At 32.7% G+C, this 14,997-nt stretch overlaps 2 protein-coding genes across 2 annotated transcripts; one reads left to right on the plus strand and one right to left on the minus strand.

The window, feature by feature from the left end:
- Positions 1 to 2,145: 2,145 nt before the first annotated feature.
- Positions 2,146 to 7,896, minus strand: LOC132716990 (protein limb expression 1 homolog; the record flags this gene model as incomplete). Its single annotated transcript, XM_060700341.1, is given in 2 exon segments — positions 2,146 to 2,309; positions 7,286 to 7,896. Coding segments are annotated over 2 exon segments (435 nt in total), but the record flags the coding sequence as incomplete, so codon positions are not given.
- A 1,499-nt stretch (positions 7,897 to 9,395) lies between these two features.
- On the plus strand, positions 9,396 to 14,715 carry LOC132716991 (uncharacterized; the record flags this gene model as incomplete). The annotated part of the gene is given in 5 exon segments (XM_060700342.1): positions 9,396 to 9,588; positions 10,064 to 10,615; positions 13,092 to 13,221; positions 13,672 to 13,834; positions 14,583 to 14,715. Coding segments are annotated over 5 exon segments (1,087 nt in total), but the record flags the coding sequence as incomplete, so codon positions are not given.
- Between the last annotated feature and the right edge of the window lie 282 nt (positions 14,716 to 14,997).

A 14,997-nucleotide genomic window follows, 5' to 3' on the forward strand; every position in this document is an offset into this window, starting at 1 on the left:
TATTTACATTACATATTATCACCTAAATGATCCGCCTTACACTTATTCAAGTTCTTACAATATTTGTCAAAAGAAGTAACGTTTCAACATTTATTCAAGCGACAATACTGGAATTCAAATCCTCTCTCAATACATAAAAAGACTTATTTAACATAAGCCGCCAATTGGAGTGCAAAAGTGTAAAAGGTAATAAAAGAAAATAGCCGTCTCAAATACTTGTGGTTTAATGTTTAAAATGGGACATTTCCTTGCATAATGATGTACCATCAAATAGTTACTCTTTCGACATGAAAATGACATAAATTATGTCAACAGTGTCATAAAATAAAACAGAAAAAGTAAAGTTAAAACTATTTTGATATAAATTATATTTGAACTAAAACTTTACCTTAAAGTGACATTATGCTCATATTTTCATCATCAAGTTGAGCTAAATTAACTTTATATTTCAAAAGATTGACTGTCAAAATGGTGATTGACCAACAGTTGATATTGGAAAATGTTATGGGTAAAATTATAAATCTGTCTAAAATTTAAAAAGACTGCCCCACTCTTTTTATAAACTAAGCGTTATAGGTAAATTCTTATGGATATTTACAGAAATTTCTTGTGGATCTGTGAGTTATACAATGTTTATGCGAACTTATTTATTAAATTAAAAGGAATAGCGGAAATTTTCTTTAAATAGAATAGAACTGTCAAAGGGCAGGGTTTTCATTTTTATATGAGGCAACAGATGTGCCAACAAAAACAACTAATTTCACCAAGGGTCGAGGGGGATACTTAAATCTACAGGCTAAAAATACAATTGAATTTTAACAGCATTTCAACCAATGATAATTGATATGTAATGCCAGTATGTTCATAATGAAAACCCTGATAGAGTGAGAAAATGTTAGTTTGCAATCTGTCCTGCAGCATTACCAACTAAGCTACCCAGCCATGTTTTCTCCCAAATAAATAAACACTTCTATACCATCACAGAGTCCTATAGAAAACCTGTCACTGGTCCATTAATATTATTATTGTACTAAATCATACAAATATGCAATTGGTGTTACTCAACAGGTTGAACTGTTATTTACAACTTAAGATTAAAACATTCCTATCTTTTCCCTTGATATGCAAATCTTAAAATTTATGAAGATTACTACTTGCTAAAAATATATCAAAATGTGTTCCCAAACTGCATTGATTAATAAATTTAGTCATGATAGAGGGTCTGTCAATGCAAAATCTCCCAATCACATCCCAAAATAGTTACTTTTATTCAAGTATGGTGCTGTCCTTTAGACTCCTTCCATGTTTCTATATGGAGCTATGTACATTGTATGCAAATTAGCACAGATTACTGCGAAGCTAAAAGGGACACCATACCCGCAGAGTACAGTCAGTACTTTATCAAAGTTTACGATAAATAACCAAACAACAATGAACAATGTTAAAGTAGGTCTTTAAGAATATTGTATCATAAAATTAAATCCATGGGTATAAAGCATGAATACAGTGTATGAGACCATGTATGAGAATTTTAAAATAGATGCCACATAAGATAAATTGTATTTGTAATGATATTTACATTGTATATATACATGTATTTATGTTAATATAAGTAAGATTACAATAATAAAAATCTTGAAGTATTTTTTCGCTGCTTCAAGGCATCATGTCATTTCTGATCATATCTTTGGTACATTTTGTTTGTATTTTCTGGAGATACATTGTGAATAATCTACTTTGAAACATTTAAATTTATCTTTATCAATATTAAATAATAATACAAGTAAATAGAAGTAAAAGCCTCCAAACCAAGTGAAGTCTATTTGATTTGTACCAGGGGGCAATAATTAACTATATGGTACAAGTAAATTAAGAGATGAACCAAAAAATTATTCTTAATATATCAAAATAACATAATAAATTGAGCCGCGTCATGACAAATCCAACATAATGCGTTTGTGACCAGCATGGATCCAGACCAGCCTGCGCATCCACGCAGTCTGATCAGGATCCATGCTGTTTGCTTACAAACCCTATAGCAAGTTGAGAAACTGACAGCGAACAGCATGGATCCTGATCAGACTGCGCAGAGGCGCAGGCTGGTCTGGATCCATGCTGGCGCGGCTCATATTATAATGTAGCTACCTGAAAACTTCCAAAACAGCTTCCACCGGGCAGAGATACAAAACACACATATGGTGGGGCATTAGATGGCTGGGATTCGTACACAACAAGAGCCCCATTCTTCAGGTCTGCACCACGATCCTGCTTCATCTGCCAGAACTCCTGCAGTGCCTCCACTACATTAACTGTAAACAACAAAATATTGCATATAATAAATTTTTTCTTTTATTGAACAATGCAACACTGTATTTAGAAATAATATATAATCGGGTTTTTTTTACATAGTTATATATACATATACATGTAACATTCACGTATGATATACATGTAGCAGCATTTACAACATTTGGGTATAACTAATTGACAGCCAGACATCACTTAATATTTTTAAAAATTGCCAATCAGAATGACTTCAAGATTCAGTGATTAAGGGCGGTATTTATCACTATAATTTTACTGCATTAGTAACGCAGTAAGGGCTAATTTTGCTTATTTTGACCTTTTGACCAATATTAATCTTTTTTAAAATGTTCATCCTCCATATATATTATTCTAAGTATACAATTTATATGAGAAATGTTTACGAAATGAGATTTTTTTTCCAATGCCATCTGACTAGACTTTCAAATATTTAAAACATGTTATTAAGTTATTAACATACACATATCAAGTAAAATATAATAATTCAAAATTAACTCCTATTCCCCCCATATAATAAAAGCCAAACAGCAGACAAAATTTGAACTGTTTTGACTTGTTTCTTTAAATTAAAAGAAATGACAGGTTGCCAGTATATAATAATAAAATTATATACATGTACATGTACACATAAACAAATCTTTAAAGTCATCAATAAGGTACAAAGTCCCCAAAATGTTCAGCTGCAGGGGCTTTTCCTAAATATACCTGAAATGGGCCTTATAGTCAAGTCAAGTATAGCTTACATGTAGTTGAGATTTTCTATCAAAGTATTTTTACAAATTAAAAAAAAAATCCCCAAAACATTGCAAACATACATCATCATCATGTTAATTACAAAACTTTTGATATTAACATTTTACATGCCAAAAAGTCATCAATAACAAAATAAAACAACCTGAAAATTCAACTGATTTAAAAAATATGAACTGAGATGCCATTCTCAAAAAATGTTTGCACTACAAAGAAGTACACATTAACTGTGAAGATACATCGTATATCATTAAAGTTGCACAATAATTTGCAACGTTACACTCTGGAATTTTCTCCTAACAGCTCATTAAATATGCAAATAATGGCGCACAAATTGAAGATGACTGTACAGGCAAAAGTGTGAGCGAACAAGTACAAAATGTCTCCTACAGGGGGGATAGACCACAATTTGTAACAAAAGCAACCATTGATTTACATCTCGATAACAGGCTCAGATTACTCTTGATTATTGCCAGTAATAATAACATTGTCACCTAATATAGGCAGACGGTTAGTTTTCCTTTTTGTAAAGTTTTTGTGTCATTATGCTACAGCTTTGAAAAGAAAAACCTAAAACTATTGTCGTAAAAAAGTAAATATTTTCTTTCACCTTAGACAAATCTTTTGTTGGAGTAATTTAAACCTTTAGTAACAGTAATTTGTTTACTTGTATCATCGTCCATCAATAATTATCTATAGAACAAGGACATCCTGCCCATTTAGCGGACTGACAAATATTTTAAAAATTTCTACTTGTGGTTATAACAGTTGATATTCTAAATTTTCTATTTCTTAATTTTGCTCTAAAATACTAATTAGTATAATTATTTATTACATGCTTTTCGGTGGTTTATAGAAATATATCAGTGAAATAAAAACTGGTAATTTCACTGTTTTAAACAGTGAAATTACCAATTTGATAATTTCACTGTTTTGAATTTAAGCCCGTTACGTTGTTTTAATGAAATACCAGCGTGCACAGTACTGAGAACCAGCTTAATGACGTGACGTCATAACTGACGTCACGTTGTATTAGTATTTGGCGCGCTTTTGATTTAGTACTAGGTTAAAAAGTCTTTTTAAACGTTTTTTTTTTGCATGTAATAAAAAGAAAATTTGTTTAGTTTAGTGTAAGATTGAAATATATTTCACCTCGTGAACACCAAAAGTTCATATTTCACTCGTGGCTGCGCCACTCGTGAAATATACATTTTGGTGCTCACTCGGTGAAATATATTCCGATCTTACGCTGAACTAAACAAATATCCTCCATGTAATTAAATAAGTGTTACTTATCATTAGTATCAATCACCTGACATATTTTACATTTCTAACAGATTCGCAATTCATATCATCGGTTTAAATGACGTTAAAAGCTGTTGTACATTGTACATGTATTTTCAGTCTGTATATGTAGATTAAAATTATAATATATCCCCCTTGACCCTTGACCAAATTGATTGTTTTATGTTAGCACATAGATCTGTTATCTTAGATAAATCTGAAGACCCCGTACATGTAAGGACTGCAATGATATTGTGTTCCAAAATTTGAAAATTAGATTTAGAGACTAAAAAATCTCTGACATTGAAAGTTACATTTTAAAGGTAAAGAATGAAAGGCATAACATGTGCATTTTGGAAGTTGCAAGCCAAAATCAAGGAGTAAAATAACTAAATAACTACCACTCTAACTCCTTCTACCCACAGACTATTAATATAAAAGGCCCTGTAACTGACCCTACCTCAATGATAAATTCAAAATCTAGCTCCAGTTTCCAGATATTCTCTGAGAGACAAACTGATAGTGGCCACTGGCTACCCTATAAAATTGTAAATGTATGACTATCTCAACTTTATCTCGATTGCTGATATCAAGTCATACTCAGAAAGCAATTGTTGATATCAAGTCATACTAAGAAATCAAATTCAATTGTTGATATCAAGTCATACTCAGAAATCAATTGTTGATATCAAGTCATACCCAGAAATCAATTGTTGATATCAAGTCAAACTCTGAAATTAAGGTAACTCGTAACCAACGCTGAAAAGCATTTGACTCCAAATCAATCAATTGAGAAGTTGCAGCACTTTGAAATCAATTTTGATGGAAAAAATCAACGCAAAATAGTGATTTTTGGCAATTTTGAGATGTCCCCTCATTGCCATGGTAACAGGAAATTTAATCCCTAGCATGTTGTTACAAAGGCAATGGTCCAGAAGTTTGATTAGCATTGAAGCAGTTTTTATAGTTGCATAGCAATCTGAACTTGTAACGGGAGACTTTTCAATGAAAACAGCCATTTTTCACAAAATGCTCATGAATGAAGTAATGGGTTAAAAAAATTTTGGATGGTTTATTAATTATTGTTATTTTCTTATATGAAGTGGTTAAAGGGGTGCAGGTACATATTGTGGCACATACAGCTAGCTTATACACACTGTATATCATTAGCCTTGAAGTACAGAATTTTTTTCCTAATAAAAAAGACAATGATAAAGTCAGTAACTTGCATCAGGATCATTTATTATATACAAAATAAATACACTGCTTGCATTTTTAATTCATACATGTACACTACATATATAGATTATAGGTAAGCCAAAAATACGATGGTTTGGCTAGCAGTATGGGCCTGTACAGCTGCAGCTGTAATCCAATTAAGTAGACTTATAACACAGAGACATTGTGATAATTTTTGATGGACAATGGCCAGGAACTGCCTTTCTTATAATTATCTTCCTTTAGAAATGCAAACTATGTGAAGTATTTATTAATTTTATAACAGTATTATAAGGTAAAAGGGTCAGCTCGGTGCTACATTAACTTGACACAGGTTAACTTGGCCTCTAATACAAAAACTTATTAAGATATAGATTCTTTACAGAGCAACAGATAAGGTGCGTATTTGCGTATTTACGCAATTAATTTTATAAAATACGTTATTGATTTTTTAAAAATGGGTATCAAAACCCATTAAAAATAATAAAATACACAATTGTCTTAAAAACCTGTGCGTATTGTCATTTTCATCAACGCAAAATTTAATCTTTTGTACGCCCATAGTTTTAGACAAATTATATCGATATGCATGCTATCCGAATATTCCTGAATCAATGCTAACTAATCAACGGTCTCCGGTCTTCGACGGTCCCCGGTCTCCAAAGACCGACTAAGCCATATCAATAAAGCATGAGACCGTTGATTTGTCTACTCAGGTTTACGGTCTTTACAGACTGGCAGAGACCGTTGATTTTGCGGAGACCGTCAATAAGTAGGTCCCAGCTGTATCAATAGACGCTTTGAAAGCAATATGGCGTCGTACAAAAGGGAAAATGATTTGAAACAAAACAGTCGTAAATCAAAAATCAGTCAGAAAACGAACTTGTTAAAAATATTATGAAATATAACACGAGCATTTTATATAAAAAATAAAACAATTGTGAAAAGTTCTAGCAAATGGTTAATCCTATTTTCTTTTTAAAAAAGTTTAAATTTTATTGATATTGAAACCATAAAATTCATATCTTCATAATTGAATACCCAATTAATCTTGAAGTCATAGGGTATTGAGTTTTGGAATACCCAATTAAATGGAGCCAATACCCAATTCCCAATTCACTTTAAAAGCTTATCTGTTGCTCTGCTTTAGTTAACTTGTATGTTTAAAAGAACAAATAACCTTAATTAGAGAAACATAAAACACAGTCATGTACATTGTATTTCAATTTAACAATCTTGTAAAAAAATATGAAATAAAGACAGCAGCGAAATGCTTGAAAGACATTTTTTTGTATTCTTTATTTCTCTACTTTCATTGATCAGTAAAACTTTTAATAAATACCCATTTATTAAACTTAATTAGTACTACATACATGTATGTATAAACAGTTCTAAAGATGTTAAGTTAGGCAATAAAAGGATGAATCGATGAATATAGAAAAATCATATCAGTAATAATTACCAGTCAATTATAATTTTGGGACATGTTGTCCAGTGACAAGTAAGTCTAGGGCCAAAATGACCCAGGGTCCGGCTTAGTTTTAGCAGGGTCTTTCAAAATGAATTTTTAAAAGACTCTGGTTTTAGGTACGACTTGACCCGTGACAATTAGTCTAGGGCCGATGAGCCAGGGCCAAACAAGGGGCCCGTGTTAGTTTTAAGGCTGAGTTGACCCGGATTCATTTATAAGTTTTAACATGTATATTACCTCTGCCGTAACCTTGTGTATGCTTTGCGAAACTATTCACCACAGCATCTACAGCTTCCTTCAATACAGTTTTTGCTTTTGTGTCATTCATTGAATGTGGATCTTGACCCCTCATAGACATGGCAGCTGCAGCCATGGCTTGGGCAGATCTCGACCCTATAGAAGTTGGGTCTGCCATGTCTCTTCGTGAAGAAATCTCAGGCGATATACCACTTCTACGCGCTGGCACAGGTTTTTGCCTATTACTGAAATCCTGTGGATATGATGCCATTTATGTACGGATTACATGTTTATTACTTGAATAATCATCAAATAGACATTTATGATAATCAATTATTCATTATCTCCTTTTCAAAATTTTACACTCCACACAGGAAACAAAAGTTCTCATCAAAAATGAGTCACTAAATTTAATATTCTGGAGAAATACTGAACTTTTAACACAAATAATCTATTTAAATAAATGCACACACTTATCCTTCTATTAATCGCACATGTAATATTCGCTGAATACTCCCAGAGAAGATTATATATCGTAAATTGCTTGAAGTAAAATTGAACGAAACACACTGTCAACAAATTTCCGTGACCTATGACCTTAAATTCACTGCGGATCACAATCGAAACTTCCGTTTCGAAGAGAATATAAATTGAGAAAAAAAGTCTTAATTTTTTGTAAATATCAATAAGAAAAAACGTAAAAGTAAATTATGTATTCATGCTTATGTTGTTACTCTCCTATTACATTTTTAAAAAAAGATAATAATCACAAAACGAAAGTAGAAAACGGGCAAGATGGCTGCGCCCATTGATTTCTAAAATTTTTACAAAAATTAATTGATATATGACACAGAATATGTTAACAGAACGACCCATATGATACATGTTTCAAGCTATTGAAGCATGACATTTCATTTCAAATGAAAATTGCATTTCCATTAATGAAACATTCAACAGATAAAATAATGGAAACAAATAGTTAAAGGGAGATAATCAAATTAAGTTACATAAGCTGATGATTGTCCTAATTCATCATAGAAAAGCCGTAATTATATAGTAAGTAATGTTTTTAAACATGATTTCTATGAAAGCTAATCCCCGTTACCTGAAACAGTCTCACAGTTAAACAGTGTTAAAGGACAGCGTGGTATAGTATGTTAGTATCACAGTTATAGGCATTTGTACATACATCAATCACACAATGTTTCCATAACTTGCAAATCACACTGAGTCATCTAGTGTGAAGTAGGGCTATCATTGATGGAATATTTTGTATCGATATATTGTGAGAAAAAATATCATTGATAATTATCACTTATTGTCACTACTTATTTTACTGAATAGTCACAGATAGTAAATATAATATTATAGCCATGAAATTCATTTTTGCATTGCTTAATTGACCCATTCATTTTTAACTCAATTAAAATATTCTTGAACAGTCTTATAAAACTTAATTATTGGTTAATTTTTATGCTAAAATTCTTCTCATTAGTATTTGGCACAGGTTGTGATGCTTAAGTTCTTCCCATTTATAATGATGCTTCTGTGAAAGTTAATTCATTTTAGTATTGAATACCTTGTAGTTGTACCTTTGCATGAAGGTGTATCATGATGACCCGAGTGAAGTCTCAAGTGAACTGAAGGGCAGGAAAGTTTGCAATGCACGTGTGCAGAATTATGCCCCCTTATCCTACTTAGCCTTCATTTTACTTTCCAACACTGGAAACAGCTATTGCTGTCTGCTGGCAGGTTGTGTTTCTAGATGTTCTCTTGTTCACTATAATGATATTATCATGAGTATCACATGTTATTTTTGGTGTCTTTTAATTTAGGCACAATTATTGTGATCTCTCAAAGATATTTATAATAAGGTACTGCAAGAAATACTACACCATTTTTTAGTTAAGTTGTAATGTCTATTTTCATGTTAAAACCTTAATTAAAAAATTATCTTGAATATTATGTATGTATTTCTTCAACATTTTTTTGTTGGTTCTTATGTGAATATAAATTTTAAAAAGATAAAGAAGAAAGACAGGCATAATAGCTCTTAGCCTTGATCTATGAGAACTATTTTCTGCAATGATCATTCACTTAAACTTTATTTTTTTAACTTTCTATTAGTTTACAGAAACAAATAATAGAATTGTGAAACACTGTGATTGGCATTGAAGTAACCCACTGTAAGAAAATGTCATCAGGAACATCAGTGGCCGTTATTGGTGGGGGCATTGCAGGTCTTGTATGTGCAAATAGATTGTCACAGCTCGGAATAAACAACACAATGGTATTTGATACAGGTATGTTCAAATTAACATTGGAAATGTTATACATTTGTAATATATTCATCAATAAACAGTGTTGTTATATCTAATACTATATTACTGTAAATAATTATTATAACTATTTATGTTGTTTCAAACCTTTCAATATAGACTAATCTACTTTAAGATATAAAATGTCCATCTTAAAGACTAATGAAAATTATTTGATATTTTAACACTTCCTGTATTGTTTAAAACAGGATCTTTCAATAAGAATAGTATGGGAGATAGCATATGTGTTGATACAAACACTGGTGAAACTGATGAATTAAACATAAAATCAATAAATTCACACAATAACATGTATTTTAAGGCATATTTATCATAATTAAATCATCAACCATCTAACTTTTATGAAAGTTCCATGTAAATTTTAGAAATTATTATGGCAAATAATAAATGAATCCATAATAATAAATAGGTATGAATGAACTTGATTTTTTTTAAACAGGTAAGCATGCACCTGGTGGGCGTTGCTCAAGTCGTCAAGTCATGATTGAAGGCAGAGCATGTGTATTTGATCATTCAGCGCAGTATTTTACCGTGACAGATTCAAGATTTGCAAAGATAGTCTCGTATCTTCACAGAAAAGGGGTCGTTAAGACTTGGTGCGGAAAAATAGGACATTTAAAAACAGGAAAATTCTCAGAGGATAAGACTTTGACGCAGGCTTTTATAGGGGTCAGCGGTATGAAGGATATCCCACAATGCCTTGCCGAAAGTGTGAATCTTAAACAGTCGACATGGGCGGGAAATATCAGTTGGGAATCGGAATTAAGAAAGTGGCGCGTAGATAGACATGGGTACTTTGATTACTTAGTTATAGCTCACAACGGAAAGTGTGCGGATAAGTTAATGTCGAATGCAGGTGCGCCACAGATTCATAAATTGACTCAAGTGCGTTTCTGTCAGCAACCGGATATGAAAGACAAAAGAATGCAGTTGTGCTCTATTTGGGCGTTACTTGTGTCCTTCAGTACATCATTGAAGCTTCCTTATGAAGGTAATATGGGCATGAAAATGATTTTTATGCTCCCCGAAAAATTTCAGGGGGGGGGGGGAGCATACAGTCGCCGCCTTGTCCGTCCGTCCCCTTTTCTTGTCCGGGAAATAACTTCGAAACAACAAGAGGTATCAATATGAAACTTTGTTTATTTTTACACTTTGAACTTTGTCCGGGACATAACTCTAAAAGTATAAGAGGTATCAACATGAAACTTTGTAGGTAGATAGATCTCATTGAGTAGGTGTGCAGTGCACAAGAACCGTAACTCTGCCTTGCCTAATTTTTGAATTATTCCCCTTTGTTTATTTTACACTTTGAACTTTGTCCCGGACATAACTCTAAAAGTATAAGAGGTATCAACATGAAACTTTGTAGGTAGATAGATCTCATTGAGAAGGTGTGCAGTGCACAAGAACCGTAACTCTGCCTTGCCTAATTTTTGAATTATTCCCCTTTGTTTATTTTCACACTTTGAACTTTGTCCAGGACATAACTCTAAAACTATAATAGGTATCAACATGAAACTTTGTAGGTAGATAGATCTCATTGAGAAGGTGTGCAGTGCACAAGAACCGTAACTGTGCCTTGCCTAATTTTTGAATTATCCCCCTTTGTTAATTTTTACTCTTTGAACTTTGTCCGGGACATAACTCTAAATGTATAAGAGGTATCAACATGAAACTTTGTAGGTAGATAGATCTCATTGAGTAGGTGTGCAGTGCACAAAAACCGTAACTCTGCCTTGCCTTATTTTTGAATTATGCCCCTTTGTTTATATTACACTTTGAACTTTGTCCAGGACATAACTCTAAAACTATAAGTGGTATCAACATGAAACTTTGTAGGTAGAAAGATCTCATTGAGTAGGTGTGCAGTGCACAAGAACCGTAACTGTGCCTTGCCTAATTTTTGAATTATTCCCCTTTGTTTATTTTTACACTATGAACTTTGTCCAGGACATAACTGTAAAACTATAAGAGGTATCAACATGAAACTTTGTAGGTAGATAGATCTCATTGAGTAGGTGTGCAGTGCACAAGAACCGTAACTCTGCTTTGCCTAATTTTTGAATTATTCCCCTTTGTTTATATTACACTTTGAACTTTGTCCAGGACATAACTCTAAAAGTATAAGAGGTATCAACATGAAACTTTGTAGGTAGATAGATCTCATTAAGTAGGTTTGCAGTGCACAAGAACTGTAACACTGTCTTGCCTACTTTTGGAGTTATTGCCCTTTGTTCATTTTGACACTTTGAACTTTGTCCGGGACATTACTCTAAAATCATAAGAGATATCAACATGAAACTTTGTAGATAGATAGGTCTCATTGGGTGGAAGTGCAGTGCTTAAGAATCATTACTCTGCCTTTCTCTTATTTTGAAGTTATTGCCCTTTTGTTTATTTTTACTTTTTGACTTTTGTCAATGCTTAAATGCTTAAAGAACCTAAACAAAGCCTGGTCTAATTTTGGAGTTATTGCCCTTTGTTCATTTTTGCACTTTGAATTTTACCCTGGACATAACTCTGATATCATCAGGAAACTTTATAGATAGATAGATCTTATTGAATAGAAGTGCAGTGCAAAAAAACATAACTCCGCCTTGCCTAATTTTGGAGTTTTTGCCCTTTGTTCATTTTTTTTATACCTTCCTGTGTCCAGAACCTTCTCAGGGAGCATCACCCGTTTCAACCGGTTCTTGTTGTAAAAAGCAGATGATGATTTCTTATACTATAGAAGTAAATATGTATTATAGTTTAATTCATAAATTTGATATAGAATCCCACTTAGTTATCGAAATGATTACTAGATAATGGTCTGGCGTGAAAAATGTTTCCTCTGATGCTTTGCGGAATAATGAGATATTGCCCAGTCACCTTTGTTCTCCAACTGTTATTCAAATGACTCGCATTTGGGAATTCATAGTATTTATAGTTTATGTGAAGACCATGTTTGAACTGCCAGCCTCCATCAGCACAGATAATTTAGTATATTTAATATTGGCAGTAACAAACTGGCACTTAGCTTTTAAAAAAAAACATCAACAAAAACGCAACATATCACATAATCTTCAAGGATTATGCTACCTATAAGTATATCCCCTTGTGGCTTAGGGGTTGCCTTTGGGTTGAGGCATCAGAGTTGCAGCCATGTTTATCCTTGTGTGATCCTAAGAGGCGACTACATGAGTTCGAATTACTGGAGTCACTGCATTTCTTAGCTCCAGCAGGTGATGTAGTTTTGACCCCTGTCATTGCTTAAAGTTGGTAAATGTTAACAACCATGGTTATACCTGTTTGGGCACCAGGAGACCTTAAACTTGTGTTAGTGTACCATAAAACAAAACAAACAGAAAATTGCTACCTATATGCAATGCAGCATTCTACAATATTGACACAGTTTCTATCTTGTTTTAAACAGTGCTTATAATCATTATTAAAGATTTTATGATTTGATTTTATTGACTTAATAGGAGTGCATGTTGAAGATGCAGACATATCATGGATGGCAAACAATACTGCTAAATTAAGAGACACTTCTAGACCACAGACTTCTACAAATGAATGCTGGACTATATTTAGTACAAGGCAGTTCGGATCTAGGTAAAATAAATCAAAACTTGTGCTATGTTTATGTGATAGAATTCAGTGATAAAAATCATTATTTATTATTATAATCTAATAATTTTACGATACAGGATTAATTTTTTAATAATTTTACTTCAATCAAGTGTCATTATTTGTCATTTTTAAATAAAAATACAAAAATGTATTTGGATTTTTCAAATCGCTCTTTCAATATAGGTTATAAATCTAAAAGGTAAGATATTTTTCATCAACAAAATATGGTGGGGGGGGGGGGGATGGCATTAAATGGAAACGGTATGGTACATGTATTTCATATTTTCATGTATATTATTGAATGCTTACAATAAGTCTACATTGGATATAAACTTAAGTTTATAAAATAAATGACTCCCCATATCCATCATTACAGGATCCAGTCATTAGAACTGGGCACATGTGTGTATAACATTTCATTTAAAATTACAGAAACAAATGCCCTCAAGAAAATATACCACCTAAGGTTGAGAGAGAAGTGACAAGTCTGCTTCTACAAGCTGTTAAAAGAGTGACAGGTCTCTCTGAATTACCTGTACCTAACTACACAAGGGTTCAACTGTGGGGGGCTGCAGTCCCCATGAATGTTTTAAAGGTTTGTCAGTGAAATGGTGTCTATTTTCTGTTTTACCTGTTCTATATTTTTGTGTGATGAATGTTTCATGTCCATTTTGTAATGAATGTACTTGTATAATTATGGTAATACTTCTTTGATAATGCTTATGACACTTTACTTTAATTCAAAGTGATACAATGTTGATTATATTTTGGTCTGGAGGCTTTGTAATGCAATATAACATAGTTGTTGTATTACAGGGAATTTTAAATTTATAATTTCATCAGCAGACTCTGGTAAGAATGCATCGATATGCAAGCTTGTCTGGTTCTATACTGATAGGAAACAACTGCCATATTTCGCAGATACAAATATATCCATTGCAAAAAGGGCTGACTTAAAAAAAACTCTAAATAATTTCTAGGAATACAGTATTAATTATATCATAGTCTGCTAGTGCTAAATGAGGAAAAACAAAAAAGGAAAAGGTATTTGTGGCTGGTCCCCAGGCTTGAGTGAACACAAAATTTATGATTTTGAATATGTCAATTTAGTTTGAAGAGACTCACTTTTGATGTCTTCATGGTCATAATGGTAGTTCACTGACCAAGAGCAATATTCTAGCATTTAATTTACTATCATCTTTCATTCTTCTTCAACTAAGCGTTCTGTTGGGTTGAAGTAGGATTCAACCTACAATCTTTGACTGCAAGCCAAAGTTTTACTCATGGCAAAGTAATAGTTGAAGTATTAAATGAGAATGAATTGATTATGTCCGATGTTTCAGACGAGGGAAGAGTGTGTATTTGATAGTCAACATAATGTTGGTATATGTGGAGATTGGTTGACTAGCCCATGCATTCAAGGTGCAGCAGTCAGTGGTCTTGCCTTGGCAGAAAAGATAAACAAACATTACACAGGTGAATGTTAATTTGAACTTTTCTGCTTTTTGCTCACTTTTGAAATCATTATAATAAATAGATGTACAAATTCATGTAATAATTCTTGTTTTGGTTGATTTTTACATTGCACCAACACAGTAAAAATAATTTGGCAATTCTCCAGCTTTAATGGTGGTTGAAGACCTCTGGTATTTTTAGCTCACCTGTCACAAAGTGACAGGGTGAGCTTTTGTGATCGCTTTTCGTCCGTCGTCCGTCCGTCATCCGTAAACTTTTACTTTAAATGACATCTCCTCATAA

This window comes from Ruditapes philippinarum, unplaced genomic scaffold (assembly GCF_026571515.1).
Source record: "Ruditapes philippinarum isolate M1 unplaced genomic scaffold, ASM2657151v2 ctg27461_1_1_1_1, whole genome shotgun sequence".
Taxonomy (NCBI): domain Eukaryota; kingdom Metazoa; phylum Mollusca; class Bivalvia; order Venerida; family Veneridae; genus Ruditapes; species Ruditapes philippinarum.